Here is a 26,198-nt window from a genome sequence, read left to right on the forward strand (position 1 = left end):
CTTTTAGAAAGGGTAAAGGATGTGTTGACCAAATTTTCACTCTTAGGTTAATAATTGAGAAGTACCTGAGTTAGCAAACACTTTTAGTCCTCAGCTTTATAGATTATGAGCAAGCATTAGATTCTGTTGATAGAAGATTTTTAGCAAAGGTCTTATCCTAGTATGGTATACCAGACAAATACATTAAAGTAATTAGTACTATGTATAAGAATTAAATTTAAAAAAAAGTTTTTCTTAACTGAAAGTAAGGAGCAACATTAAAACTTAAAATTAACAGAAATTACTTTGTATATAAAAGGGCTGCTTCCTCATCAACGCCCCGCTCTTTACGCTAAAGTTTGACTCTTCCTCTCAACTCTACTTTTTAAAACAGTAAAAACAGTCCACTCGCAAACATTCTAGGACCACTGGGTCGATACAATCACCCCTGGAAAAAAAAGACAGAAAAAAACAAATAAACAAGCATCCATGATCTGCCTTCTGGCAAAAAATACAAAATTCCACATTTTTGTAGATGGGAGCTTGAAACTTCTACAATAGAGTTCTCTGATATGCTGAATCTGATGGTGTGATTTTCGTTAAGATTCTATGACTTTTAGGGGGTGTTTCCCCCTATTTTCTAAAATGAGCCAAATTTTCTCAGGCTCGTAACTTTTGATGGGTAATACTAAACTTGATTAAACCTATATATTTAAAATCAGCATTAAAATGCAATTCTTTTGATGTAGCTATTGGTATCAAAATTCCGTTTTTCAGAGGTTTGCTTACTATTGAGCCGGGTTGCTCCTTACTACAGTTCATAACCACAAACTGTTTGATAACATTGCTGCCAGTAAGGTAGATAATGAGGTTAATTGCTGATTTTGTATTAAATCAGGAGTTAAGCAGGCTTGCGTCCTATCCCTTTTATTTGAATCGTTTTGGTGGACTTTGTTCTAAGAAGCATAGCAAAGACAATGAGGGAACATGGAAGCAATTGGGGAAAGTAAAACTCTCCTAGACTTAGATTATATTAAATCGCATTTACAGCAAGATAAGGTGGAGTGCATCCTCCTGTAGAACATCTCGCTGTTGAATTGACGAGGTGACACAATTAGTGGCTGTGATGGGGTGTGGTGTCCCACTGGTACTTCTATTCTGAATTACGCCACTCCAAATCGACTTCATTTTTGAAAGAATTAACCAATTCAGCAGTTATAGTCTCATTGGAAAGACTGTTCCAAGTTGGTACAGCACATACTGAGAAAAATTTCATCCTCTCTCTACGTCTGGAGGGCTCCTGTTGCAGCTTCATTGAGTGGCCTCTTGTCATGGTGGCAAGGGAGGGAGTAAAAATGGAGTTAGCCATGTTATTTTGGTGCATTTCCATGACAAAAATGGCATCTCCTCTGTGCTACCGGTAAACCAATGTGGGTATCTTCACGCCACGCAGACGTTCAGGGTAAAGAAGCAGTTGGTGTGGAGAACAAAGCTTAGTTGCTTCTCTGTACACTTTTTAGGGCTACCACATTTCCCTTGTATTGAGGATTTGTAACAGGGCAGCCAAACTCCAAATGTGGCCTTACAAGAGCATTATATAACTTTCTTATAATCAGAGAATGGTGTGATGATATGGTTCATTTAATTAGTCACAGGGCTCTGTTGGCCTTAGCAACATGTTACACAGTGTGCTCATGGAACTTAAACTTCCTGTCAATGATCACCCCTAAGTCTTGTTCACTCTCAACAGCCTCAACTGGGATATGTGTGCCAGCTTTATCCAGCATAGAGTAAGAAATCTGAATGTTGTGGGGACCCATGTGCAGGACTTGGTATTTTGATTGGTTGAACTCCATCATCCAGGTAGAAGCCCATAAGGAGAGACCATTCAAGTCATTTTGTAGGGTTCCATCAGCAATTCCAATTAGTTTACTGTCATCAGCGTAGAGAGACATGGGGTTTGTACAACATCCTCAAAATCATTAATATATATTGAGAAGAGGGTGGGTTGAAGGATGCTTCCCTGGGGTACCCTGCTTATAGCTGGTGCAGGCTCTGAGAATATGGGGTTTCCGTCATCAGAGAAAACCATGACTTTCTGGATTCTTTACTGATGATTTAAGCATCCTAGATGAAAGTGTGGGTAAAATAAGCAACCTTTTACAGGTTTTACATGTTCACTTTGCTAGAATAGGTCTGAAAATCAATATTAAGAAGACCAAGTTGCTAAGAGAATAGGTGAAGATGAAAAGGTGATGTTGGGTAATGATAAGATTAATCAGGTAGACAGCTTGACATATATTGTTAGTATTATGAGTAAAGATGCTGGGAGCAGTGAAAACGTTAAAAATAGAATAGCTAAGGCTCATATTATTAATAGCTAATTATGAAACAACACAGGCTAAATAAAGGGATCAAGTGAGTAGGCCTATTCAATTCCATCCCAGCTAAATTATGCAAGAAAACTCCAGATTTACCACTACAGGCCATTATATAGTATGTTCACCATGACCCTATGTAAGTAAGGGAATTGTCTGGGAATTTATCAACACAACTAAAGCCAATTTTCCCACAGTAAACTCTGCATTTTGTATATCTTTGATCCCACTCAAAAACAAACATGAGAGCAAATTTTTCTTCAAGATGAGGGTAAAATTCTAGCTAATTGACTTCTTGCTATCCTAGAAAGGGTTTAGGTTAGAAAAATGAAACTTTTAGGGATGAATCTATAGACTAAAGTATGTCTCAGGAAGGTATTTTGAAGCAACCAACTCTACTCCTTCTCCCTCTAGAGGGCCCTGACCTTTGATGACCTTTAAAAATTTGTGTTTTATAAAAGTGAAACCTTGCAAAATAGATCTTCTGCTTAATTGAAGTATAACAAAATTGTTTTCGGCTTCATAACTTTGCTCAATTCCACTTTATAAGGTTTTAAAGATATGCAAATACATTTTCTAAATTTAGAAAAAGAACATTGATATGGCTCAAAATTCTACTCAATTAACAGGAATTGCATTTTCAGAACTAAAGGCAGAGAAAAAGCAGCTAGTAGCTGAACCTGTCATGTAGACACATTTCAGGGCCCTAGAGGGAGAAGGAGTGGATGTGGGTACTTTAAAATACCTTCCCGGGACATACTTTAGTTTTTAGACCCATCCCTGAAAGTTTCATTTTCCTAACCTAAACCCTTTCCAAGATAGCAAGAAGTCAATTAATTAGAATTTTACCAAGAAGAGCTCCAAACAAGGCCTTATTAATTTATCTTATTAGCTTACTTACGATGATAAACAAATTTCAGCAGGGATAAATTAGCTGTGCAAAATAAGCTGGATAGAAGTCCCTAATCTACTTTATTTCGTTTCTTCAAAAAACTACTGTACGGTAATTATGTTTTTTCTGCGACATCTAAGTTATTAAAATTTCTAGATAGCATTTTAAATATTTCTATATAGGCATTCCATATAAATATAGGCATTAGCATATAAATTATAGCCATATAAATTATAGGCATTATTTCTATATAGGCAATTCCATATATAGGCATTCCATATAAATTTTAAACCTGAGCCTATGCAACATGCAATGAATAAATTCTTCCATTTCAAGAGTAATGAGCAAAACCTTACAGTAACCATACCAGAGGTAACCTTTAGAATTAGTCTTGCGTCTTTGATGAAATTCTAGGCTAGTCAGAAGTAGTTGACCTATGTGAGTGAAATTCAGGAATATATCCATAGCCTTAATGATCCCTGGGAAGCTATTTTAGAATTTCCACTCCTTCAAAGGGAACTGATGTAAAACTTTTTGAGATGAACTGTGATACGTTTACTAAAAAGAGAAACAGTATAAATTCAACCAAATATAGGCTATTGTAAAATTTAGTAGGCCTAGATTGACTTCTTGCTATCTAAGAAAGGGGTTAGGTTAGGAAAATGAAACTTTCAGGGATGGGTCTACAGGCTAAAGTATGTCTTAGGAATGTATTTTGAAGTACCAAACTCCACTACTTCTCCCTCTAGAGGGTCCTGACCTTTGATGTCCTTCAAAAATAGCCTATGTGTATTATAAAAGTGAAGCCTTGCAAAATAGATCTTCTGCTTGAATGAAGTACAACAAAGTTGTTTTCAGCTTCACAACTTTGCTGATGTTACCCTTCCATGAGAGATGTTGGTCAATAACTATACCAAGATAAGGAATACTTCTCACTCTTTCAATAGGCAATAAACAATCTTCTAGGACACCAATCACTGACAATAGTGGAAGGAAAGAAAAAGCAGAATTATTAATTAAAGTAGCTTGTGCTCTCTGAGGAAGATACGATTTTACTAAATCTAGTGTTTTCCCATGAACCCCCAAATTCTTAAACTTTGGAAATAAAATCAAATGAGAAATCAAGTCAAGCACTTTTTGAATATACAGGAACAGGTTTGCAGAAATTTTTCCTTTGTCAAGACATTCGCTCACACAACTGGGTAATCAAACAACTTGTGGTAATGCACAGTTCTACTTTTTAAAACAATAAAAACTTTAGTGTAAAGAGCAGGACATTGAGGAGGGGAAAACCCCTTTCATATACCAAATAATTTTTGTTTGTTTTTAGTTTTAATGTTGCTCCTTACTTCCAGTTGAAAAACTTGTTTTTTATGTTTAATAATGATTATAGGATGACTGGTTCCATGTCCCTTTCAGTAACCAAATTGAAGCTTTGAAAACAATTTGATTTTTCAAAAAAAAAGTATGCCTTCAGTTATATAATACTCTTTTTACAATTTTAGAAAACACACAGTATTTAAATTAAACAGATTATTATTATCATCCCCTTTATATAGAGCAATAACTTTCAAAACTTAAAAAGATGATAGAAGTCTGAATATTAAATTTTTTATATGGGCAAATACCAGGCATAACCACTTTCACAAGGTTAGAAAAAGAACTGTCTAACACTTCAGAATTGCCACGTTTTATATGTGTAGTGATGTTCATCATCTTGGATTCTGTGATTGGAGACAGGAGCATCAATTTATCTAAAGGTAGTGGCAGGTACAAAGAGAAACATAATCTGACAATGGTGATGATAAATTTGTTCTTTTTTCACTAATAATAACAAAATGCTGATTTAAAGCATTGGTGATTTATTTTTCATCATGTACCATAATCCTATTTTGGCTATCCATTTCACTCAGTAGTGAAAACTCCTTATGTTTCCCAAATAACAAATTAATTAATCTCCATGTCTTTTGTTGACTACCTTGTGATTGCAAAAACTAAGCCTCAGAATACCAGCTTTGTTTGCATTCTGAGTCTATTTTGATAATGTATTTTTTATAATTACTAAAATTTGACTTGTTCTCCTGATTTAGTTCTGTAACATATTTTTTCTCAGATGGAGAAATAGCCTGAGCTTTGATCTTTCAATATCAAAATTGTTTCTATTTTACCTTAAGTTCAGAAAAAAAAACCTTTGTCCATGTAACTACTTGGTAATAACAAGCAAAAGGCCCAAAAAATAGTAGGTTTCAGTATTTTTTCCTAGCTTCTGCCTTAGATTTAAGTCAAATGGAAGCAAAGCAAAGTTGATTCTCTTTTCTTCTTGTTGTTCTGTCAGACTTTCAAAGTCTGTTCAATAATTCTCAGTTTTCAATGATGTTGTCAATCCTTTCTTGTGGGTAATTGTTTGTTATTATACTTAGGAGTGGAACTCAACTAATTTTTTTAGCCACTTTATTCATGGGAGTGTTTAATTTATTGTGGAATGTGTTGCTAATATAAAATTACAATATTTTATTTACCTTTAATTACCTTTTTTCATTGTAAAGAATGAGATACCAAATGAATAAAATAATGAAGTGCATCAGGTTCCAACCCAAAGAGAAATAAAGAACTATTATCGAAAAGACATGGTTTGTCATACATGAGAATACAACAGGCATGTTTGATGGGTAGTGTTAGGAGTAGACAGAAAGTAGGTGTAAGAGGATTGATTTGTCATTCATTTTTGACACCTTGGCACCCCTTCATCAGCATTTCTTGGGATCTCTTATTATAGCAGGATATGACCTCAGGATATTGACTGTTCACATTATTGTGCCAGGTTCTCTGATTTCCATTTAATACAATCTTTTTTAACCTAGACTTTGATAAAGTAATGACAAAAATTTTAAATAGATTAAAGCTGTGGGGCTATTAGGAATTGTTTACTGCTCCTTTTTTGTAGGCTATGCATATAGAGAGTATGATTTTTGATTTAAAAATCAAAGGCAAACTATTCTATCTGGCAAAATGTATATAGTTTTGTTCCCTAGATTACAGTTTTGGGATCAACACAATTCACATTCTGTTGTTTAGTCTTTTCATGTGAACATTTTTTATTTTACTTTTGTTCTATTTTTCGTGTGAATATTGTGTCAATTTAGAAAATACCAGAAAACACAAAATTAAAAAAATATGCTATAAATAAATATTGCTATGTGTTACAAGTCACCAAAGTAGGTAATCTATAGGTTGAGATTAAGTAAGAGTGTTTGGTTTTATACTGACCCTTTATGTGCCACATTTATTCTAATAAGATGGGTCTACTTTCAGCAACAGAAAGCAAGTTACGGATTGTACACATGGCCATGTGCATCAGTTTTGGCTTGGTATATCTGGTGTAACAAGGAAGCTTTTGTGTCCAAGACTGTTTTAGAGATAGGAGCAGGTACCTGCCTTCCTGGTATTGTTGCTGCAAAGGTTGGTGCGAAAGTGACTGTCTCTGATAGCATTAAACTGCCTCATTGCTTACAGCTATGTCAAAATAATATCAACGCTAATGATCTACAAGACAAGGTATGAATATAGTAGTACAGGCAATTGATTCATTCATGTTCGGACGGTGTCGTCCCTCCCTCCTCCTGGGAAGAGTTTTACATTTCTAAACTTCATAGTAAAAAAAGCTTGACTTTGGGATTACCCATTTTTGGTCCTAAATCCCAGTCAAATACAAAACCAAGGTGCTTTAGAGACAAACCAGATTTAGAGACTTCCTTAGGTCTTGTTAGGGATGATATGATTCCGAAAGGGACTGAGCTAATAGTTGGTTGTTGTTATCCTTATCTAAAAATATGTCTGCGCCACAATTTAATTTGGGTATGCTTCAGATCAAGTAAGAACCAAGAGTGAGAGACAAGGTTATGTTCACTTTGGTACCCTGAGTTCCATACTCTCTTTATATAAGAAAAGCTAGGTTAAAAATGCTTGAATGCAGGAGAGGTAAGTTGTGCCTGCTTTAAAAAAAATGCAACAACAAATCCTCGCATTGAAAACATTATTCCCAAAAAGAGACTCCCGATTTAGATTCTACCCGCCTCAGGCTGCTTCTCAGTGCTTTCCCACCTTGTTCACCGTTTGCAACTTTACAACCAGATTTGACAAAATTTTGTCTCCTAAAATACGGAAAAAATTAACAAAGCATCCCGCTATTTTCTCTCTTTTTGTTACTTTCATAGGCGTTGCCTATTTTTTGTATAAGTTCGCTCGTTTCCCTTCCTTTTTACGTTCTTTGTGACCTTTTAGTCTTTTATATATTTTAATGAGTGTTACTTATTTTTAATCTTTTGACGTGATGTGCAAAGACTGTTCTGTTTGAGCAACAGTATCCTGGACAGTGAAAAAATCTGATTGAAAAATAAAGTTGACTGTTCCTGTTTTTTTGTTGTTTTTTTTGGATACAATCGTTTTGTACTAAACAAGGATTCAAAAAAAGGTGATGAAATCCAAGATTGTCAAACGTTTCTGGACCTTGTTACTGTTTTCTTGAACAAGAATGAAGCCAGAATATAAGGTTTACTTGAGAAGAACTGTTCAGTCTGTATGTGAACTAAATGCTTTTTATATAATTCCAGTCGCTAAATCACTTTACAGTTCGTTTTATCAACTACGTTGATCTCATGCTCAGAAGCACTATTTAGTGGATTCAAGGGAGGGGGGCTGCCTTCTCCCTAGATTTGGAATTTAACTTGTTGTATTTCCATTTCAGAAGAAAAAATCCTTTGTTTCTAAATTTCAATATGTATGTCTAAGCTTTGGGTATCTTATCTTCAGGTTACTTAATGTCGGGCAACGAATCTGGAGTGGCAATATTATACACTAGCCCTGTCTTTTGGTAAATCGAAAAATTGATTTTATTTAATCACAAAAGGTACTAGATATAGAAATTTCCTTTAAAATGAGCGCTTAAATACCTCTCTACAATGTCCCAGTGCCCTACTAGCAGTGAAGAAGGAAAAACGGAAAAAAAGACACACATCAGTGCTTCTCATGCAAAAAAAATACTATCTTTTTTGTTCAAGTCATGGGACTTTGTTTCCTTAATAGGGTTTTCGGCCATGTCAATTCCAATGGTTAACTTTTTATTTCAATACCATTTTGTTTAAAATATTTGATTTTGGGTAACTATTGGCCGAGTCGTCTTTCCTAGGTTGCAGCTACTGATGCAACCCACATCAGTGTGCTAAAATCTTGTATCTTCTAACGAAAACAATTTTAGCGAAAATCTGATTGATCTAATCTTACTTCTTAGGATTTTTTTTTCTAACATCTTTCTTGATTCTATTCTGATCAGTGGTCCAAGGACATGGATGAGTTATTCATCAATGTTCTCTCTTCAGTGTTCTTTTTGGCAGTGAGCTGTAAGAACTTAACACTGTGATGAAGCAAACAACAATAATCTGAGCTTTAAGAAGTAAGAGCTTAGCACTTTTGTGAGTAAAAAAAACTTTAGTTGCATTACTTGGTAAGGCTAGATTTGTCACTTAGCATTAGGTAACTCTAACAACTAGTTAACCCAGTTATTAAAAGGCGGGGTTATTTTTCTCTCCAGAAATAAAGGATAATGTGATTGGCTTTCGAAAATATGTGGCACAAGTGAACCAATGAAATCAAAACATAGTTTTTAACAAATAACTCAGCCCTTCTAAAACCTAATTGGCTCTTTTGTGATAAGTGTTAATCCAGTAAAAAGGCAGAAGTTTTTGAGCCGTAAGTTTCCACAATTAACTCTCCGTTTTTCTGTGATTTTGGTTTGGTTGTGGTTTGGCTATGGCTTCTCTGTAGTTTTTTTTTTCTTTTAGGTGTCTGTTATTGGACTGACTTGGGGACTTTTCCACAGTGAAATATTTGGCTTGAAACAGTTGGATTTTATCATTGGTTCAGATTGTTTTTACGATCCAGAAGTTTTCGAGAAAATACTTGTAACGGTCAGTATTTTTAATCATTTTTATAAACATTAACTTTATTCAAGCTATCGTGTGATTTTTGCTAAAGGCGGGGTGAGAAAATGGAAAAGGGAGTTTTTAGGCCACAACTGCTTCTAGAGGGTTTTCTTTGTGCCCCTGGTTCTGGCCTCCTTACTATCTGTCCAAAAGTTTTCTCTTTACACCCTCCCAGTGACGTTACTTTAAGTTGACTGCTTGTTTTATGTATTAAAAATATGTTTTATTAAAAAATTTTATGTATTAATTTTATATGATTTTAAATTATTGGATTAAATTATTTAAATTATATAAATTAAAATTATTTTATAATTTTATGTATTAAAAAATATGTATTATGTCTTCAATTATTTGAAGAAAATAAACAGCAAACTCTTGTGTAAACTTATGAAACATTGCATAGTTGATTGTAGCTCCATAATGCGATCATATTATTGGTTTTGCCAGGTAAAAAATAATCTTCCGTAAACCAGGAATCCAGTAAGAAACCAGGGGCATTTTTAAATCCATCCAAAATACTTGCTTTATTTGCCAAACTGAAGAATTTACTCCCGATTGCGCTAACCATTTTATACCAGGTAGATTTTATTCAAAATTAAAAATCAGTAACAGTTTGGCAGCTTGACAATTTTCATTGTCTCATGTTCCATATAACAAAAAGAGGGTGACAACATGCAAAATACGGAGTGCGGCAGAAGTAATGCCCGCTTTTGCTTTATTTTTATTAAACAAAAACTAAATGCACGAGTTTAACAACTGCTGTCTATCATGCTCTCGATTGATATCGACTTTTTGATCGATTCGTCAACCACTGTCTTATCAGAACGGTGTAAATGTTGTATCACAATAAATTAAATGGCACATTTAACTGGATTTAATTTGTGATAAGTACGGTTCCTTGCGGTTTCATTTTGACTACCAACTATTTAGAATTTACAAAAAAAAAATCTTGGTACAATGTGGAAAGATCATTTATTAAAATGTATTTTTTAGTTGTTTACTCGTAGATTAAGTAAATCTGTACTGGCTTTGATCTCTGCCTACGCGATAAACGAGGCTCGCACCGAAACGCATGACCGCATCACCGAGGCTCGCACTGACCAGCCAATGGTCAGTACCTGTCAGGGTTGCCACCTCTAGTGATTTATAACTATTTTTAGTGATTTTTTATGGAAAGATCATTTATTAAAATGTATTTTTTAGTTGTTTACTCGTAGATTAAGTAAATCTGTACTGGCTTTGATCTCTGCCTACGCGATAAACGAGGCTCGCACTGACCAGCCAATGGTCAGTACCTGTCAGGGTTGCCACCTCTAGTGATTTATAACTATTTTTAGTGATTTTTTATGGAAAGATCATTTATTAAAATGTATTTTTTAGTTGTTTACTCGTAGATTAAGTAAATCTGTACTGGCTTTGATCTCTGCCTACGCGATAAACGAGGCTCGCGCCGAAACGCATGACCGCATCACCGAGGCTCGCACTGACCAGCCAATGGTCAGTACCTGTCAGGGTTGCCACCTCTAGTGATTTATAACTATTTTTAGTGATTTTTTATATTGCATAAACAAAAGAATCACTAAACTAACCAAAAAAACACTAAAATCTAGTAGTTTCTTTTTTCGCCTGGTGGCAATCCTGGCAAATGTTCCTTGTTTGTTGGAGTATGTTTTGAATTTTGAACCTACTTCGTTAATCTTAGTAAATTTGGGAAACTGGGAATGTTAGAAAAAATATTGGTTAGTATGAATTTACTTCGTCATCTTAAATATTAGGTATATGTACAACAAAAATGCTATGAGGGGTCTTTAGCGGTGAGATACGTATAGTGGAAAAGGTCCTAGCTTTGTGTATAAAGTTCTTTGCTTAGTTTCCTTGTACTATGGCTTATATCATCAAAAGAAAATTAAAGTACGTTTACTTGAATGAAGTAAAATGTCTTTGATTATACTAGTTTTCTAATCGTCAATCAATCAATCGGTTATCTTCATAAAAATAGAAATTAATAAACATTGTTACACTTTGCTATGCAAAAAAACTGCACGTCGAATCCCTTAAACTTAACAATTACTCTTAATCACGCGTTATGTCTATCGCTTCATTCTTCAACACAATCACATCCCTCATCATAGCAATTCAGACAATTCAACGATTAATTTAACTAGTCTTTCTATAATTATAATAGTTTCAAAGTATCTCAAGTAGTATAATTCCAGTTTCGCTATTTACAGGTTGCTTATCTGCTCGAAGAAAACCCAACAGCGAAATTTATATTTTCCTACCAAGAGCGTAGCGCAGACTGGTCGATCAGATCCATTTTGCTGAAGTGGGGTCTAAAGTGCAAGCTAATCAACACAGAAAATTTGGATGACAGGTGTTTAGAAAATTTTAGCGATTTTCTAAGTGGTCATATTATCAATCTTTACGAGATTACTAAAAGCTGAGATATGGAGTCTTTTAATGATGGCCTCTCTGATGAAATTGACAAAGATTTTGATCTTGCTATCGCCTATGTCAAAGGAGTTGCTGGTTCTCTTCAAGAAAGCTGCTTATTGGAATTATATGGGTATTATAAGCAAGCTACTGAAGGTCCTTGTACAACACCGAAACCAGGGTTCTGGGATTTCAAAGGCAATAAGAAATGGTCAGCATGGAAAAAACTAGAGAATATATCTAAAGAGGAAGCTCAATCACAATACACTGACGTAGTTCGAAGAATTAATCCTGAGTTTCAAAGTACTAAAACGAAATCTTGGGTTAGTGTTAGCTGTATAAGAAATGATGAAATAATTTTATCGGAAACGGACAAAAATATTTTCGACTTTTGTAAAGAAAACAACCTCGTTGCCCTTAAGGAAGCATTGTCAATTGTCGATGTAAATGTGACAGACGAAAGTGGATTGTCATTGATTCACTGGGCTTCAGATAGAAATTCAATTGAAGTCCTCCGCTTTTTGCTTGAAAGAGGAGCTGACGTAGACAAAAGGGATGAAGATGGTCAATCGCCACTCCATTATGCTGCTTCGTGTGACAATGTTGAATGTTTGAAAATTTTATTGGAATTCGGGGCTGATGTTAATGTGAAAGACAGTGAAGGGCTAACTCCCAGAGACGTTGCTTCTGAAAGAATAAAAATTGCAACTTTATTGTGAACTAGTCCGGTTCAAGTGTCTCGCAGATTTGTTCCTCTTGCTTTTCTTTTTCTTTTCTTTTCCTTCAAAACCAAACTAAGATTTTGACAAAATCTTGTTGTGAATCTTTTGAATTTTGGCCAGTTTTATTGCACCTATTTTAAGAAGGTGAAATAACTAGTTGATAATGATTAGGAAAAATGAGGGTCTGCAGACTAGCCACTGGTTTTGTGAGAATAAAGTGTCGCTTAATGTTTTTGATAACAAAGAAGGCCCTTTTCCCTCGATATGCTTCATGAATTTTTCGTTCTTTCCTTTAAGACTAAATTTGAAAAAACTGAAGGTCGAAATTTGTCATTCTTACATAACTCTAAGTCGTGATCAGTCTTTTCAATTATTTGAGTTGTTTCATCAGAGGAGTAAGATCTCTGTAGTTTGGTGACCAATCTGCCTATCTTCCTAAAAAAAACAAGAAAAATCGGAGAAGTAAGGCTTTTTAACAGAAAAGGACGGACTTGATAGTTAAATGATCGGAAACAGCCAATATAAACCGCAAAAACATGCCATTCTGAGGTCCTAGGTTTAACTGTAAAGGTAGAATCGTGTAAGTAAGGCCTTAGTAGTCTGTTAGCCAAACAAGATCTTTTAATACTTCATCATCTGCACTAGGTTGAACATTTAGGTTTTTTAAATTTGAAGTATTCGTTTTTTCAAGTGAAAGTAAATGGCTACATCTGATTTTGGAATGAACGGAAATTGTCTTATTTTAGTTTTACTGAATTCTATTCACTTTCATCTGATTTTTGTTTTTATTGTGTATTTAGTATGAAGTAATTAAATATAATTTAGTGCCTGACGGCATAATAGTAAAATATTATTCTGGTGTTTTAATAAATTGAGAGGAAATAGTTTATCTGAACTTGTCCCAGTTAAAGGTAGGAACGGTGCCCCAATTATTAATAACGAAAGTACTATAAGTGAGAGGGGCAGAAAATTTTGAGGAAATGTATGTGAAGCAGAGATAAATTATTGAAGATTATGAATATTATTTTTGAGAGCTGGAAGTACCTAGTGTTTTTGGGAAAACTCTAATTAAACCCCTCTACAAGAAAGGTGATTAGGGTGAGGGTGGTAATTATAGACACATTAGCTAGGTTTCTATAGGAAGCAAATTACTTAGTATGATGATGTTTTTTAGACTTCGAGATGCTGTAGATAGAGTTTTAAGAGAAGAACAGTGTAGGTTTATGAAGGGGAGAGGTTGGGTGAACCAAATTTTCTCTCTTAGCTTAATAATTTAGAACTGCCTGAGTCATGAAACCCCTTTAGTCCTCAGTTTTATAGATTACGAGCCAGTTTTTGATTCGGCTAATGAAAAAGCTTTGACAAAGGTCCCATCCAAGTATGGTATACCAGATAAATACATTTAAGTAATTAGTGCTATGTACGACAATAGTATTGCTGCCGTTAAAGTAGAAACTGAGATTAATAGCTGATTTCGTATTAAATCAGGAGTTAAGCAGGATTGGGCCCCATCGTCTTTTATTTGAATCATTTTGATGGATTTTGTTCTAAGGAGTACAGCAAAGACAATGGGAAAACATGGAATCAACTGGGGAAGGGGAAGTAAAACTCTCTTAGGCTTAGTTTTTACTGGTTATTTAAGCATCCTAGATGAACATGTAAGCAAAATGAATTTTTCTTTTTAAGATTTGAGAGTTCCTGGTGCGAGAATAGGTTTAAAAATTAATGTTGTTAAGAATAAGTCGCTAAGACTAGAAATAAGTGAACGTGAAGAGATGATGTTGAGTAATGAGAAAGTCAGTCAAGTGGACATCTTCACTTAAACAGGTATTATTATTAGTAAAGACGTTTGGTACAGTGAAGATATTAAAAGTTGAATGGCCAAGGCCAGGTGTGTTTTCACAGTTGAAAAAGGTTAGGAAGAATAGGCAGATAAGTCTGCGAACCAATTGGAAGTTGCACTGATGACAGTGGTCAAATATGGTTCCGAAGCGGAGGTGCTCCGAAAAACAGAGAAGGACTTGTTAGATGTATTCCGGAGAAATTGCCTACGGATTGTTTTGGGTACCCGACTGACTGACTGTATCTCAGACAGTAATCTGTCCGAAAATGTGGTTCAATTCTACTCTTTAGGGCTATAATGATAGAAAGATTGAGATGGCGAAGAGAGTTTTTGCGGATGAAGGATGACAGATTGCCAAAGATCGTTCTTGTCGGCCCACCGTCTGGGCCCAAAACGAAAAGCGGTCGTTCTCAAATGGGGTGAGTGTATGTTGTAAGAAAAGATTTAATGGTAATAGGAACCTCTAGGGAGGTTTCGAACAGATTTAGATGGAGGAGGGGCACGCTCAGCTCTGTTGGCCTCAGGCGGCTTGGTGCTGCAGTGAATTTTTGGGAGCAGCATTAGTAGATAGAGGTCGCATGATTTGATAAGGAAGGTAGCTGACCCCTGCCTTGATGACTAATATCTATAAAAGCTTAAATTAAAAATTACTGTAGATTGATCCTACTAGAAGCTTAAGTTAGCCTCTGTGGAAAAAGTAACTAATGCCGTCTAGTATTAACTGGCAAAACATAACTAATGCCGTCTAGTATTAACTGGCAAAACCATAAAGCTGAGAAGTTTTTAGAATTGGCTCAGTACCGTGCCAGGACCCGTTCGACTAAGTGTGGGTTAAATTGCAGGTAGAAACCCAAACATGGTTTAGAACGTCCTTGGTCAGAATGTTTTGCTTTGTGAAAACAGAAAAAAGAGGAATTATGTTAGCATTATTTGAAGTTGTTGGGAGTTTTACTGGGTAACTAATTCGTATTAAAACCCTGCTAAACCGTCAAAGATCTAGATGCCGTCAAAGATGCCCAGTTCCATATGAACAATTTCCTTGATCATTGCCGTGTTTCCTATAAGCTTTCTGAGGTAGTTAAGGTAAACATGAAACTCTGTAGATACAATTATCGGTATAATGCAAAACAAAGCAGAAACGTGAATAAGCAAGGACTTATGATATGTTTACCTTCTCTTCTTGTACATGAATTTCGTTTCAATATGTGATCCTCATTCACATGGTCAGTGTCATATAAAATGAAGCAAGATCATTAGTAAGTTGTACCTTAGCTCTCGAGGCCTGTGCCTAAAGCGACCTCTGATTGAAGAATGAGGATAGGGCTTTCAAAGTCTTCCGTCCATAGCCTAATTACTAGGTGAGCTTTTGAAGTTCAGCCAACCTGGTAAAAAGTCACGGTTTCTTTTTTGGGTTTCTATACCTGATCTGACCGGTAATGAAAAGGCTGCTTTGTTTGCATCCATCAAAGATAATTTAATTGCTATATGGATTAGCAGCAAGGGCTTAAGCTGTGTATTTAGGGGGTTTCAAGTCTGATCTCTTGCTGAGCATCTGCTTCTAGGGCAAGTGCCATGTGAGATTTGACATCTTGTTAGGTTCTTGGTTAATTTGGGTCTTAAGGCTCGTGAACCAACTGAATCCAGTCGCTCCATAGTTGGAGTAAATTATTCGATGCCTATGTATCAAAATAGAAGTTTTGTAGATGCAAAAACTGTAAAAAACAGTCTTCAGTGGTGTTTTTTTTTTTTTTTTTTTTTTTTTTTTCGTTATCTCTTGCTCAAATATGTTCTTGAATTTGTGTAATTCTATATTAAACGACAAACGTGAAACGGATTGTGACAGTTTTTGTCCGGGAGACCCAATCGCAAATGTTGCTCGGCGACCTTGATTGATGGCTCACATTTGTGGAGCGGTATTCCATTGGGCCTTGTTACCAAAGGTCTAGTATGACTTATGAGGCTGTAACCTGATGGGGAAGCCCAAACTTGTGTTCAATTAACATATCTACTGTTAAATATTTTCACCAAAACAAGAACCTATGCTGTAGCTTTAATTATTTTAACTGCAACTTCTCCAAATTAAAACATATAAAGTCGAAGATATCTTAATAAATAAACATAATCCAAAATCGAAATTCCCCTTAGCACAACAGCAAGGATACATATGCAAATTTTTAAAAATGACTGGTAATCTGGAATAGATTTTCCCAGTAAACCATTAATTAGCCGTTTGCTATAGTTTTTATGGCATTTGGTATCTACCAAGTGACATAGCGATCGCAAATTCTGTCTGTCTGGCTGTTTGTCCCGGTTTTGCTACTTTAGGCACTTCCAGGTAAGCTAGGACGATGAAATTTGGCAGACGTATCAGAAACCAGACCAAATTAAGTTAGAAATTGTCGTTTCCCTGATTCGACCATCTGGGGGGGGAGTGGGGGGACGGTTAATCGGAAAAATTAGAAAAAAGAGGTATTTTTAACTTACGAACGGTGATCGGATCTTAATGAAATTTGATCTTCGGAAGGCTATCGTGTATCAGAGCTCTTTTTTCAATCCCGACCGGATCCGGTGCCATTGGGGGGAGTTGGGGGGACCTAAAATCTTGGAAAACGCTTAGAGTGGAGGGATCGGGATGAAACTTGGTGGGAAAAATAAGCACAAGTCCTAGATACGTGATTGACATAACCGGAACGAATCCGCTCTCTTTGGGGGAGTTGGTGGGGAAGGGTTAATTCTAAAAAATGGAAAAAATGAGGTACTTTTAACTTACGAAGGAGTGATCGGATCTTAATGAAATTTGATGTTTGGAAAGATATCGTGTCTCAGAGTTCTTATTTTAAATCCCGACCGGATTCGGTGACATTGTGGGGATTCGGGGGGGGATAAAATCTTTGAAAACGCTTAGAGTGGAGGGATTGGGATGAAAAATGGTGGGAAAAATAATCACAAGTCCTAGATACGGGATTGGCATAACCGGAACGGATCCGCTCTCTTTGGGGGAGTTGGTGGAGGAGGTTAATTTTGAAAATTAGAAAAATTAGGTATGTTTAACTTACGAAGGAGTAATCGGATATTAATGAAATTTGAAGTTTGGAAGGATATCGTGTCTCAGAGCTCTTATTTTAAATCCCGACTGGATCCGGTGACATTGTGGGGAGTTGGGGGGGAGCTAAAATCTTGGAAAACGCTTAGAGTGGAGGGATCAGGATGAAACTTGGTGGGAAAAATAATGACAAGTCCTAGATACGTGATTGATATAACCGGTAACGGACCCGCTCTGTTTGGGGGAGTTAGGGGGAGGGTTAATTCTGAAAAATGAGATATTTTATCTTACGAAGGTGTGATCGTATCTTAATGAAATTTGATGTTTTGAAGGATATTTTGTCTCAGAGTTGTTTTTTGAAATCCTGACCGGATCCAGTGACGTTGAGGGGGGGGGGACTAAAATCTTGGTAAACGCTTAGAGTGGAGGGATCAGGATGAAACTTGGTGGGAAGAATAAGCCCAAGTCCAAGATATGTGACGAAAATAACAGGACCGGATTCGCTCTCTTTGGTGGAGTTGGGGGGGGGAGTAATTCGAAAAAATTAGAAAAAATAAGGTATTTGTAACTTACGAACGGGTGATCAGATCTTAATGAAATTTGATCTTTAGAAGGATCTTGTGCTTTAGAACTCTCATTAGAAATCCCGACCAGGTCCGGCGACTTTGGGTGGAGCTGGAGGGGGAAACCGTAAATCTTGGAAAACGCTTACAGTGGAGAGATCGGGATGAAACTTGATGGGAAGAATAAGCACAAGTTATAGATACGTGATTGACGTAATTAGAACGGATCCGTTCTCTTTAGGGGTGCTGGGGGTTGTTAATTTGGAAAAATTGAGGTATTTTAACTTAAGAACGGGTGACCGGATCCTAATGAAATTTGATATTTAGAAGGAATTCATGTCTCAGAGCTCTTATTTCAAATCCCGACCAGACTTTGGAGGGAGAAGCCGGAAATCTTGGAAAACGCTTATAAATGTCGTAGATACGTGATTGACGTAACCGGATTAGATCCGCTCTCTTTGGGGGAGTTAGGGGGTGGGGTTCAGTGCTTTGGCGGGTTTGGTGCTTCTGGACGTGCTAGGACGATGAGAATTGGTAGGCGTTTCAGGGAGCTGAAGAAATTGACTTGATAAAGTCGTTTTCCCCGATTTGACCATCTTGGGGGGTGAAGGGAGAGGAAAAATTGAGGTATTTTTAACTTATAAGTGGGTGATCGGATCTTATTGAATTTTGATATTTAGAAGGACCTCGTGAATCAGAGCTCTTATTTTAAATCCCGACCGACATTAAGCCTCTGATTTTCCTTTTAAAGCAATCTATTGATTCTGAGAATTTTGCCAGATCTCATACCATATGAGCTCTTGGCTCTTCCGACCTCGTCACAAGTGCCATATGAGCTCTTAGCTCTTGTTTTTTCTTCAAGAGGAAGTTGTCTCTTGTCCTTGCCGCGGATTTCCTTGCATCAAGAGTAGCTTATAAATCTTGCAAAAGGTTAATTTTGTATCAATATCATTGGGGTCGTTTTATGCATGTTAATTAAATAAAAAAAAAACAAGTTTTTTTAACTGAAAGTAAGGAGCGACGTTAAAACTTAAAACGAACAGGAATTATTCCGTATATAAAAGGGATTGTCCCCTCCTCAACGTCCTTCTCTTTACGCTAAAGTTTGACTCTTTGTCACAACTCTACTTTTTAAAACAATTAAAAAACTTTAGCGTAAAGAGCGAGGCGTTGAGGAGGGGACATTCCCTCTCATATACGGGATAATTTTTGTTTGTTTTAAGTTTTAATGTCGCTTCTTACTTGCAGTTAAAAAAAAAAATTAATTTAATTTCTGAACGTTTTTGAATTAATGCATGTTTTGATTTTGGCTAACCGCACATGAATAAATAAAACGAAATCTACATATAATTCTTTTTTCTAAATGGCTTTCTTATAATTTTGATCGGACGATTTTGATAAAAAAAAAAAAGGGGGGGGGTAAGGAAGGAGGCCTAGTTGTCCTCCAGTTTTTTTTTACTTGAAAATACAGATAATTTTTTACAAACGTTTTTATTAGCAATAGACATACGTACCTTACGAATTAACCCACGGAACGAACTTCTGTATTTGTGTATTTTTATTACGTATATGAGGGGGTTCGCCCCCTTGTCAATACCTCGCTCTTCACACTGAAGCTTGAATTTTGGCCAAAACCTTTAATTATGACCCCTGAATCACAAAGGCCATAGAATAAATAGTTGAAATTACTAAAAATACTTTAGCGTAAAGAGCAAGGTATTGTGGAGTAGACAAACCCACTTATATACGTAATATTTTATGTTCGTTTTAAGTTTTAATGCTGCTCATTACTTCCAGCTGAAAAAAAATTATTAATTTTCTCATTATTGTTTTTTAATAATGCTAGAAGATCCTATGCCCCCTTCATGGAAATTATCTTCCCTCGTGAAATTTCCTCCATGGAAAGATCCTCCCATGTAACCCCTGACCTACCCCCACCCAAACGCGAAAAAGTCCCCCTGAAAACGTCTGTACACTTCAAAATAACCATCACTACATGTAAACAATGGTCAAAGTTTGTAACTTGCAGCCCCTTCTCCAGTGACTTTGGGGGATTAAGTCGCTCCCAAAGACATAGGTTTTAGGTTTTTGACTAAGCTGAACAGAATGGCTATCTCAAAATTTTGATCCAATGACTTTGGGGAAACAATATGCGTGGGAGGGGGCCTAGGTGCCCTCCAATTTTTCTAGTCACTTAAAAAGGGCAGTAGAACTTTTAATTTCCATTAAAATGAGCTCTCTCACGACATTCTATGACCACTGAGTCGATACGATCATCCCTGGGAAAAATAACAACAAACAAACAAATAAACACGCTTCCGTGACCTATCTTCTGGCAAAAATACAAAATTCCACATTTCTGTAGATAGGAGCTTGAAACTTCTATAGTAAGGTTTTCTGATACGCTTAATCTGATGTTTTGATTTTCGTTAAGATCCTATGACTTTTAAGGGGTGTTGACCCCTATTTTCTAAAATAAGGCAAATTTTCTCAGGCTTGTAACTTTTGATGGGTAAGACTAAACTTGATGGAACTTGTATATTTAAAATCAGCATTAAGATGCAATTGTTTTGATGTAACTATTGGTATTAAAATTCTGTTTTTTTAGAGTTTCGGTTACTATTGAGCCGGGTCGCTCCTTACTACAGTTCGTTACCACGAACTGTTTGATTAACGTTTTTCCCAAGTCAAATACAATTTAGTGATTTGAACTTCTTCCAAATCCAACTTTTTTTCTTTCTTTTTTAAAGCAATAACTTACAATTATACGGTAACGATCCTTATGGCGATTCGACCACAGAGGAAATAAACAATATTTCAAAATGAGTTATGAAGCTCTGATTTAGCTACGCTTTGCCTCCATGAAAGGAGAAACAAAATAATTAGGACGATAGATAAAAAAAAAAGGTAAATACAGATGGGATTTCTCCTTAAATGAGAAATTTCAGAATTTTAGTAGGTGAAAAAAGCTTGAGAGCAGGGGCATAATTTTGACAAAATCCTGGGGGAGGGGCCAAGAAGGAGCCAATTTTTCCAAGTCAATTGAAAATGGCCAAGTGAAAAATGAGCCATATAGCACCATAAAGGCAAAAGTATACTAAAGAAAAGTGATCTAATTCTGTCGATGCTTGAATTATGCAGTCCTATCTTAGTTTTGACAAGATTTCTGAAGACACTAAATTCCAGCTGGGGGTGAAATTGGGATTGATCCGACGAGATTTTCGAAGGATTTCAGGCTCTTAAAAATTTGTCTAAACATTTTTCCAAAATATCATATTACTATTAAGATTAATCGAAATAATAATTATCATTCCTGAATCAGCTACAAATGGCTATTTTTCTAGCTAGGTAGTTTTGTTTTAAACAGCGGTTCTAAACTTTTGGTCACTATGGGCCGTGGTGTTGCCGCTCATAAAGCAACCGTTATAGGCTGACTTGTCTATACATTTCAAGGTATATCATACTTCTTCTACCTCTGTATTAAATATTTGTCTTATGCCCTTTTTGTTTTCCCATGTGGACACCCTTCTTGATGTCTTGAGTCGATTTGGACATCTTATTTAAAAAGTCTGCTGTTCATTTTCTTAGCCAGAAGGGAGTGAGAAGCTTAACGTAGAAAATTTGGGAATCATAAGGAGAAAAACGCTTTTTCAAGTGTGAGTTTCAGTTCATCATAAAATTGAAGAATTTTTGAATTTGGTTTAAATTATTTTCATTCCCTAGTTAACACTGATCCAATGAGCGTAATTGTGTAGTTGTCCGGGTTGTATAAATATTATGTAATAAGCTTAAAATTTATACTGTTTTTGTAACAACTTTTAATAAGGTTTCTAGTAACGAAATTTCTAATAAAATGACTTTAATTGAAATTTAGGATAATCAATAAATTTTTATTGTAGACGCGTGAAGTGACTTAGTAAAAATCAGAAGTTGCATAACTCTTTTACAATATGAAACATGCTTACCTTAATATATCCTTATGTATTATGTTTGCTTCTCTTTCATGTTGCTGCCTTGTTTAAAATAATATGCTTTGGTAGAAATGCTGCCATTAGGGAAGTGCAATGAGAGCTCGGCGTAGGACGTCTGTGTGAGTTAATCCATTTGAATATGTGACTCAACAGATTCATGGTGTTTTGCTGCTTTGATAAAGTCACGAGCTATTATTCACCTAACCTCAATCATAAGTTGTTCAAGTGTGTCATCTGTCAATTACAAAGAGCTTAGTCACAGTAAAAGTGTGGATTCTCAAGCAGTCTGAATCACTTCTACTTTTACAATATTGAACTACTTTTGCTTTTACAAATTGTTTTTATTGCAGTAAAAATTACAAAACAAGATCATTTTTATGATTGCAGCGATGGCTATCAAAGAGCGAACGACTGCCCATAGTAACCGAAAATTTGAAAGATACTGTCGCAGGATGAAATTGTCATATGTAGCTACTTTTGGAATTGTAACTATTTTCTAAATGAATCCTTATGAAAAATGTTATTGTATGTTATTACATATCAAATTAAAAGAAAAAAATAAACATTAAGAGAGAATTATGGCCCCTCACCTTGGACAAAGACTAAGATCACATAATCTCATGGCAGGAACTGATTTCTTTTTTTTCTTCATCGCTAGTGGGACACTAGAACAGCATAGAAAGCTGTTTGAGGGCCTTTTTTGAGAGATAACTTTTTATATTTACATGTTTTTTGTGAATTCGACTTGATAAAGTGGTACTTCGAAGTGCCAAAATGGAACTTCGGGTTCAATTTCTAGAGTGAAAAGAATGGGAAACATGAAAAGGGTAGTATTATAATCTCCATAGTCGAAAACCTAAACTTCCACAATCCCCACTTTGTATACTCTTCTTCTCCCGCCTTCTTAATAAATTTAATAGATCGTCTGCTGACTAACATAGCTATCAGACTACTCCAACATTTCAAAAAGGTGCTTTTCAATGTAAATGAAAAGAGTTTAAAAAAAAGTGCACGGGTGGTACCATTTCGAGTTCCATGTTATTGTTTTTAAATAGAAAACAAGATTTAAGAGCTCATATGGCACTTGTGACGAGGCGAGAAGAGCTAAGAGCCAAGAGATCATATGTTATGAGCTCTAACAAAATTCTATGAATCAATAGATTGATTTAAAAAGGAAAATAAGAGGCTTAATGCCAGTCAGGATTTAAAATAAGAGCTCTGAGTCACGATGTCCTTCTAAATATCAAAATTCATTAAGATCCGATCACCCACTCGTAAGTTATAAATACCTAATTTTTTCAAATTTTTCCTCTCCCTTTAGCCCCCCAGATGGTCGAATCTGGGAAAACGACTTTATCAAGTCAAATTGTGCAGCTCCCTGACACGCCTACCAATTTTCATCGTCCTAGCACGTCCAGAAGCACCAAACTCGCCAAATCACTGAGCCCCTCCCCCCAACTCCTCCAAAGAGAGCGAATCCAGTACGATTCTGTCAATCACGTATCAAAGACATTTGTTTATTCTATCCACCAAGCTTCATCCCGATTCCTCCACTCCAAGTGTTTTTCCAAGATTTCCCCCTCCAACTCCCCCCAATGTCAAAAGATCTGGTCGGGATTTGAAATAAGAGCTCTGAGACATGGATTCCTTCTAAAAATCTAATTTCATTAAGATCCGATCATCTATTCCTAAGATAAAAATACCCCAATTTTCACGTTTTCCAAGAATTCCGGTTTCCCCCTCCAACTCCCCCCAATGTCACAGGATCTGGTCGGAATTTAAAATTAGAACTTTAAAGCACAAGATCCTTCTAAATATTAAATTTCATTAAGATCTGGTCACCCTTTCGTAAGTTACAAATACCTCAATTTTCAAAATTACCCCCCCCCCCCCATTCCACCAAAGAGAGCAGATCCGGTTCGGTTATGTCAGTCACGTATCTTAGACAGGTTTCTATTCTTCACATCCAGTTTCATCCTGATCTCACCGCTTTAAGTATTTTCTAAGATTTCCGGTCCCCCCAACTTCCCCCCCCCCAATTACGCTTGATCCGGTTGAGATTTAAACTAAGAGATCTGAGTTACGAGGATCTTCTAAATATGAAGTTTCATGAAGATCCGATCACTCCTTCGTAAGTTAAAAACACGTAATTTTTTCTTATTTTTCAGAATTAGCCCCCCTCCCCCAATAGAGCAGATCCGTTCCAATTATTTAAATCACGTATGTAAGACTTCTGCTTATTTTTCCCAGCAAGTTTCATCCCGATCCCTCCAATCTAAGTGTTTTCCATGATTTTAGGTTCCCCCACCCCAAACTTCCCCCAATGTCACCAGATCCGGTCAGGATTTACAATAAGAGCTTTGAGACACGATATCCTTCTAGTATCAAATTTTATTGATATCCGATCACCCGTTCGTAAGTTAAAAATACCTCGTTTTTTCTAATTTTTCAGAATTAACCCCTCCACCAACTACCCCAAAGAGAGCGGATCCGTTCCGGTTATGTCAATCATGTATCTAGGACTTGTGCTTATCTTTCCCACCAAGTTTCATCCCGATCCCTCCACTCTAAGTTTTTTCCAAGTTTTAGATTCCCCCTCCCAACTCTCCCCCCCCCAATGTCACCAGATCCGGTCGGGATTTAACATAAGAGCTCTGAGACACGATATCCTTCTAAATATCAAATTTAATTGAGATCCGATCACCCATTCGTAAGTTAAAAATACCTCATTTTTTCTAATTTTCAGAAATAACCCACCCCCCAACTACCCCAAAGAGAGCGGATCCGTTCCATTTGTGTTAATCATGTATCTAGGACATTTGTTTATTTTTCCCACCAAGTTTCATCCCGATCCCTCCACTCCTCATTTTTTCTAATTTTTCAGAACCCCCCCCCCCCCTAGCTGCCCCAAAGAGAGCGGATCCGTTCCGATTATGTCAATCATGTATCTGGGACTTGCGCTTATTTTTACCATCAAGTTTCATCCCGATCCCTCCACTCTAAGTGATTTCCAAGATTTTAGGTTTCCCCCCTTCAACTCTCCCCAATGTCATCAGATTCGGTTGGGATTTAAAATAAGAGCTCTGAGACACAATATCATTCCAAACATCAAATTTGATTAAGATCCCATCACCCGCTCATAAGCTAAAAATACTTCATTTTTTCTATTCCAAATTAACCGGCCCCCTACTCCCCCCCCCAGATGGTCAAATTGGGGAAATGACCATTTCTAATTTAATCGGGTCCGGTCCCTGGTACGCTTGCCAAAATTCATCGTCCTAGCTTACCTCGAAGTGCCTAAAGTAGCAAAACCGGGACCGACGGACCGACAGACAGACCGACAGAATTTGCGATTGCTATATGTCACTTGGTTAATACCAAGTGCCATAACAACAAATCTTTTCGAATGGAGTTAAGGAACAACATTACAACCTAAAACGAACCTTCCTTAGCCTTCGCTATTTACGCTAGTCTTGAATCTCTTAAGAAATACTTCTCATTCGATTTCAACGGCCCTTGTGTTTCAGGAGTTGTTTTTAAAGAATGGGAACAAAAAGTCAAACTTTAGCGTAAAGAGCAAGGTATGAAAAAGGGATAGTTATACTCATTTATGTAATAATTTCTGTTCATTTTAAGATTTAATGTTGCTCCATACTTTCAATTGAAAAACTAGTTTTTATTTTAATTTTTGACGCTTTTTCAAGGGTCAAAAATTAAAATAATCTTTTATCCCAGGGAATCTCCCTTCCCCCTGTGTGAAATTCTCCCTGAAAATTTCATTCCCGCAGAGAATTCTCCTCGCAATTCCCCTTCCCCCATAAATTTCCGCCCGAAAGACTTCCGTATATTTCCCAAGAACAAATAACATATTTAAACAATAGGTGAATTGCATAATTTACAGCCCCTTTCCCTGGAGTTGTGGGGGAGCATGTCATTACCAAACGTATAGTTATTGTAAAATTTAACCATGCTAAAATAAATGGCTATCTCAAAATCTTGATCAGATATCTCTGGGGGGAAATGAGCAAGGGGGGACTAGTTGTCTTCCAATCTTTGTCTTCTAATCTTTTCAGTTTCTTAAAAAGGGCATTAGAACTTTTAATTTACATTCGAATGATTCCTCTCTCGATTTCAAAGGATTATTGCTTTAACGCGATACCCGTGAAGAAAAAAAAGGAACCCACCTAAGTGATATTTCTTCTAGCCAAAAATACAAAATTCCACTTTTTTTAGACTAGAGCCTTAAACCTCTATAGTAAGGCTTTCGGATATTTTGAATCTGATGTTTTGATTTTTATTCAGATCGCTTGACTTTTTGGGGGTGTTTCCCTCCTTTTTTTGAATATGTGGCATATTTTCTTAGGATCGTAGCTTATCAGAGGCAACGCTATAACGT

At 36.3% G+C, this 26,198-nt stretch overlaps 3 protein-coding genes across 10 annotated transcripts in view; 1 reads left to right on the forward strand and 2 right to left on the reverse strand.

Moving 5' to 3' along the window:
* The window catches only part of LOC136041935 (protein lin-10-like), a gene marked incomplete at its 3' end in the record, with an annotated part of 204,436 nt that extends 201,085 nt beyond the window's left edge, over positions 1–3,351 (reverse strand). For 5 of the 6 annotated variants that reach the window (XM_065726746.1, XM_065726745.1, XM_065726742.1 and 2 more), the window contains 1 exon segment: positions 3,259–3,344. 6 annotated transcript variants of the gene reach the window in all.
* Positions 1–26,198, reverse strand: part of LOC136041934 (histone-arginine methyltransferase METTL23-like) — a 240,388-nt gene that overhangs the window by 207,564 nt on the left and 6,626 nt on the right. The gene's annotated exons all lie outside the window — the stretch shown is intronic.
* LOC136041940 (histone-arginine methyltransferase METTL23-like) lies at positions 3,434–13,271 on the forward strand. 2 transcript variants are annotated; one of them, XM_065726752.1, is made up of 4 exons: positions 3,434–3,621; positions 6,562–6,804; positions 9,087–9,212; positions 11,459–13,271. In XM_065726752.1, exons 1-4 carry the CDS (start codon positions 3,550–3,552, stop codon positions 11,669–11,671), a joined length of 654 nt encoding a protein of 217 aa, XP_065582824.1. In that variant the 5' UTR covers positions 3,434–3,549; the 3' UTR covers positions 11,672–13,271. The 2 variants fall into 2 exon arrangements, with proteins under 2 accessions (XP_065582824.1, XP_065582825.1); XM_065726753.1 differs by having other exon boundaries at positions 3,463–3,621; positions 6,562–6,708.

This window comes from Artemia franciscana, unplaced genomic scaffold (assembly GCF_032884065.1).
Source record: "Artemia franciscana unplaced genomic scaffold, ASM3288406v1 PGA_scaffold_50, whole genome shotgun sequence".
Taxonomy (NCBI): Eukaryota; Metazoa; Arthropoda; class Branchiopoda; order Anostraca; family Artemiidae; genus Artemia; species Artemia franciscana.